The 6000-nt window shown below is 36.6% G+C and overlaps 1 protein-coding gene across 1 annotated transcript in view; it reads left to right on the top strand.

The window, feature by feature from the left end:
- The first annotated feature begins 2038 nt into the window (after positions 1-2038).
- PALMD (palmdelphin) overlaps positions 2039-6000 on the top strand; it is a 29641-nt gene continuing 25679 nt past the window's right edge. Inside the window, exon 1 of the mRNA XM_074597133.1 lies at positions 2039-2958. Coding sequence (XP_074453234.1) covers positions 2914-2958 — 45 coding nt within the window. The 5' untranslated portion in view covers positions 2039-2913. The remainder of the gene's footprint in view (positions 2959-6000) is intronic.

Here is a 6000-nt window from a genome sequence, read left to right as displayed (position 1 = left end):
GTGGTCCCTCCTCTAGATTTTGGTTCAGGATATTGCATTTGTCTAAATTCCCACCCATTTTTCTTTAAGACTTCATAATGCAACTGTTTCACCTTGTGCTTTAAATTCTCATTATTACTCCTACATTAGGTACCCAAAGCAAAATGGAAATGAACAAAGGAAGAAGTGAAGCAAAAAAAAAAAAACCCAACCTGTATGACTCATCATGTGATACAACAAACATTTTCTGCATAACTCAGAAAATCTGTGCTACCAGAAGAAAAATACACAGTTGCCAGTTACAGAAACACAGGCTAACACATCTCTCTCTCTCTTTTTTTTTTTTTTTTTTTTGCTTAAACTTGCAGGATAGGTAGATAGTTTTCCTCTGGATATATTTTTGGCAGGCAAGTTCTGAAAAACCTTGTTCCCAGAATCCTGTGGACTGAAGACACAGCTGTTCAGATTCACTGTTCTAACCTATAACACGGTGGACACTCCTGTCGGTGAAGCAGGCTTAAGGGGCAGACAAAATGACAGCTGGTCCATTTCTTCTCTTGCACATAAATCCCATTTAGAATAGGATTAAGATAACTGGAAAACAACCTATTGACTGAACAACAAATCCTGCCTAGCAAGAGGATATATATGATTTAAACAATTTAAAATGTTTAAAGTGGACTTTAAATACTTTTTTAATAATGGTCACATCAAAAGGTAAGAAACATTTTAGAAACTATCTTCAGGTTACTTCAAAATCTGGGAGTTTAGACTAGGGAAAGACATACTTTTTCTGGTCTGTAAATTTATATCTTCCACAAGTAAGGTTTTTAAAAGCATTTAAATAATTTTGGAGCATAAATTTAGGAAAATATTTTAGATCACAAAAATTTAAAGCAATGCAATCCCATTGATTCTAATTTGAAATATTGATCTCATTTCTGCACCCGTTGAGAATGGAGTCTTATTTATAGCAGAGTACAGATTCTGACCCAAAACAGACTTCCTTATTTCTGATGTAATCATTTACTGCTTTAAATATTCTTAAACATTTTGAAGTCCGCATACACACTTAAATTTTAAGATGAACTTCACAGAAGACAAAGATGAAATAAGTTTGGCTTGTTTTTCAAAATAAGGCAGGCTATACTAATTTAGGCAAGATTAAACAGAAAGACTGTCTCTCTGTTGGCTTCTGCAGCAAGAATATGTTTAGTTCAGTGGGGTGATTGAATTTATTCTCAAATCCGTAAACTGAATACATTTAAATTCCCATGTAATCTGTCTCTTGATATACCTCAGTACACTTCCCTTTGAACTTCACATTTGCTTTTATGTGGTAATTTTTTTTAATTTCAGGTGTTGACCAAATGAGGCATATATTAATATTTTTTTTAAAAATAATAATCTTCACTGGAGAATAAAACATGGGGTCTTTGCAAGTTTGAACAAAACTTCAGGGTGGATCACAGTGTAAACAAAATATTAATGCATCCTTAATCCCAGTGTGAAAGGGGATAGTCTGCTTGGGTACAGGGGTGAGTGATGATAGACTAGAAAGGTGGAAATTGAAATTAAATATTGATTCATATTGGATTACGAGGATGTAACTTCACCATCAGGTGTTCAATTCTGTAACATCTTAGAGTTTGCGAGTAATGAGCCTGATTTGCCACCAAGATTCAGGTCACTGTACTGACATGTGAAGTAAAAGCCCCTCACCAAATCCTGCCGAGTTTAGTCATCTAAATGAATTAACAGGAAAAAACCTAAACATGCTGACTGACTCTCACGTTGGTGTCCTTACAAAGACTTAAGTTACACGGTACTGAGCATAACAAAGGGATTCTAGATTCACATTACATCTTTATACGGTTTGAATTCAGCTTTATCTTGCTTAGAATTTTTTCCATAAGTGGATTTTACAAGAGGCAGTTCCACTTGTTTTGCAAGTTTCCTAGATTGATTTGGGAAGGCTGACTCCCGCTCGTGTAATTGGAAAGGTCAAAATGTACGCCATCCCTTAAGGAGCATAATGCTGTTTTCAGCAGAAGTCCGCAGCAAAAAACCCTTCAAGTCAGCTGAATGGAAATCCAGCGTGAGAGCCACTGACATTTTAGACGCATCTTGGTAACACTGAAATGATGATCCTGAAATCCTTACTTAGACAAAGCTTCCCCTCAGTCCTAGATGCTGACCAGTAATTGCACAGATTAACACTTGCATTCAATGACAGACCTGATCGTTAAAGTTTATTTTACTTTAGGTTAGCAGTTCTAAAACATTCTTCCAGCTATGAATACTGCTTCTCTAAAGATTTCATCTAGGAAACTAAATTTAAACGGACATCTTCAAAAAAAAAAAAAAAAACAAAAAAACCACAAAAACATGCCATCTACAGCGCTAACATTACAACAGGTCAAAATACACAGGTGAAATAAATTTCAAAAGAAACAGGAATATTGAATAAGTTCAACATATCAGATTATCAACGGAAGCATACACAAAGGGAAGAAAGAGAAATAGTAACACACTAAAAGTTTACTTCTACCATGGTCCTGGAAGATTTTGGTTTGGGCATTTAACAGTTAAAGAAGCAATGGCACGCTAACTGAGCACATTAAAACAAAGAGTTGGCAGCTTCTGAAGGAAAAGGGCTTGTGCTCCTCTGTTCCAACTTGTCAGTCAGCTCATGCCAGCACCCTCCACGTCTGCCTCCTCTACACACCCTCATTACATGTGTCTGGCTGGGGTGATCTGCTCATCTGTTCGGGGACTCTCCTGACAAGTCAAAAACTCTGCCTTCTCTCTGCTCTGGAATTGGATCAAATCACCTCAGCTTTTTTTTTTTTTTTTTGTAGCCCCACCAGGAGGCTTTTTGCTTATGGTTTCATTCTGTTTTCCTTCACTACTTGTCTGTGTTTGATTTCTAGAATGGAGGAAGCCGAATTGCTGAAAGAAAGATTCCAGGCCATAACAGTAAGTGCTTTATAATTCGCTATGAAAAAAAAAATTATGTCTAAAAAAGGCTTAGAAGCAGTATTGTGTTAATGAACTACTCTGTATTTTCTGAGGAATTATTTATCCCAGGACAAAAAAATAGAGAGACTTACGTCTGCTTGAAATTGTTACTTTTTAATTCTGGTTTATAAGCTATTGTTTTAAGACAGCAAAGTTGCCTGTACTGATTTTATTATGGGTGGTATTTCACTTTCAAATTAAATTCAAAGCAATGAAAGTATGTGTGCAAGTCACTACTGGACAGTCTAAAATACATATTACTATCATCACAGCTGAATGTTTGCCTGAAGGACAGCAGGTCAAAAGACAGCTAGAGAATTCCAGAACAAATCAATTTTCCCATTTCACAACAAAACTGAGATATAAAAGATTTTGGAGTTTGCATTGTGGAATTAAATACAGTTTCTGAATTATTGATGATCTATCATAAGTACTGCTGTCTGAAAAGTGAAAGAGAACAAGGTTGGATCAAGCAAATTCCTACCTGTCGGTTTTCAGAGGAAAAAAAAAAAAAAAAAAAGACTCCATGAAGTTTATGCTGAAGATGTTAGAAAACATTTTCAGTTTCTCTTCTAAAGGGAAATCTGATTCAAAAGATTTATTGTGTTTTAAAGGAACTACCGAGTTATTTTTAAAGGAATATAACCTGATGTAACAAAAAAGGATGAATCCAAACTCTCCTCTGATGTGATCTCCACTGAAACCTATTCAGTAACAACAGAATTAAGCTGAAACAAAATTTGGCTCTTTGGGATGAAAGGAAAACTGCAAAAGGATCACCCACTGTCACAGACAATCTTTAAAAGCAAATAATGGGAACAAAGGCGTTTGTCACACTTAGCATGATAGATTAGTTGTGAAACAAACACTACTGACTAAATAAATGGTGAGCAGAGTTAAAAAATACCTTATTGGAACCAAAATAAATGTGAGAAGGCGTAACTGGAAATATATGGGAGTTGAATGGGTTGGTTTTTAATTTGGTTGGGTTTTAATTATGACACTTGATAAAAGCCAACAGACCCATTAATCATATTTACTTGAGACCTGATCAAGCCCACAATAAGGTAATTTGGAATGTTTTAGAGGGTTTAGAGCGCAATTGTTTGTTTAACTGTAATGGCGTTTCAACCAGTCGCATAACCTGGACTTTGTCTCTAGCATGTGGGCTCAAACAATAAGAAATGTTTCGGTGCTCCAGGGAAGCCCAGGCCTTGTGATGGTTTATGCTTCCTGGTACCTGGCAGGAGGAATGGGGCTTGCCTGATGAGGACTCCTATGAACGCACCAGGGTTAGCGTCCCCTGGCTGCGTCTTTGCCCCAGGCAAATACTGGAGACTTATTTTTATTAAGAAACTGTGACAGCTTGCAGTGTCTTGCATTACAGGAAATGGGAAATCATACCTGGGTTCTGGCCATGACTTCATTTACTACATTTGCTGTGTAAAGGAACTATTTGCTCTCTACTTTCATCACTTTCATCAATTGAGAGCATTTAATTGAAACACTCAGTTTATTTGTTATAATGCACTGCAGAAATGAAGGAGCCTAAATAAGATGATGTTATTATCAGGTTTAAAAATCTGAAATACAAGTTGTCTAAGAAAACAATACGTTTACGATTACAATTGCGAGTTACTCAGTGGCTTTAGGAAGGTTTGTCTCAAGCAACACACTTGGAAATTTCAAGTGCTACCTACAAAATCTATGTTGCAAAGGATCTAACAGAGGATGGCAAGGGGCATTCAAAGCAGCAAACAACTACACTTGCACTAAAATTTGATTGGTTTCTGTTGTTAAATACGTGGCTCCTTTACAGCATCTAGCCCTTACACAGCCATTAGGGGTTTTCAAATCCTTTTTCAGATCTTCTCTATGTAGCAAAGTAAAAAGGAAACCCCTACTGTTATTATTATTATTATTTTAAGGTTTTGATGCTCCCACAGCTCTGAAAAGGAACTGTCTTCATCTGTAATGTAGCTTCCACCTGCTGCTGCTGTATATAGAATACAACAAGTAAAAAATAAAACGCATCCGATTTTGTTAGACTGTTGTATCTTAACATACAAAAGCTTTAGTGTTTGTTGTGGAAAACATATTGAGATAAAACAGTCAAAGAGGAACCTTAGGCTTAATCCTTTCTCATCAAATCCTCCATTCTATGGGAAAACAAAAGTGATACAAGATTTGAATTATGATTAAAGATTGGAATTATGACATTTCTGCAGTTTTATGCCGTCAGACTCAAGTGTCCATACCTCCAGATAAGACCCGTCAACAGCCAAGCCTTACCTCTGGAAAATTATATGAAAACAAAAATGCATCAGCTAAAACATTAGCTGCTGCTTTGGCATTGACAGTACATGCCATCTGCCATGGGACCAAGCAGACCACTGTGGAACACTGGCTTAAACTAATGGACTTGGTACACAAGATACCTAGCAAGATATTGCTCCACAGATGCATTTCCCTTCCTTTCAGATAGATCCAGTTTAGAACACATTTATTTTAAATGCTCAAAAGTCAGGAAAGATTCCTATATGTTTCAACAGGACTGAAAATTAGGACAAAGGCTCAAGTCTCATCTTGCATTGATGCACAACAGAGAGGAAGGGATGAAGGTGCTGTTTCATAAAAAGCAAGTCTTGCCTACCTTAAGAGCATAGTAAGAGAGGATTAGAGGACTTCTGCCAGCAACCTGATTATCTACAGGGGCAGAGTACGAAGTTTAGTAGAAGCATGGATCTCAGCTATCTAGGAATAAACATGTATTCCATTACATGTATAGTCAAAGCTTTGTAGAGCAAGACACTGTTTGCAGGCAAAGCATAGCAGAATACACTGCAGGAAGAGTCCTAACAGGTTTTAAAAAGTATTCTGACAACACAAGGTTCAAAAAGGTTCCTCATACACTTTCCTTGAATTTAGCTTCTGGCATTAGACCTTCAGCTTTCTTTGACTAACTATATAAAAGACAATCTATTTCAACCTATTTAGGCT

The sequence above is a fragment of the Larus michahellis genome, chromosome 8, assembly GCF_964199755.1.
Source record: "Larus michahellis chromosome 8, bLarMic1.1, whole genome shotgun sequence".
In the NCBI taxonomy this organism is placed as follows: domain Eukaryota; kingdom Metazoa; phylum Chordata; class Aves; order Charadriiformes; family Laridae; genus Larus; species Larus michahellis.
Note: the sequence above shows the minus strand (reverse complement) of the source record. Positions and strands in the feature narration are given on the sequence as shown.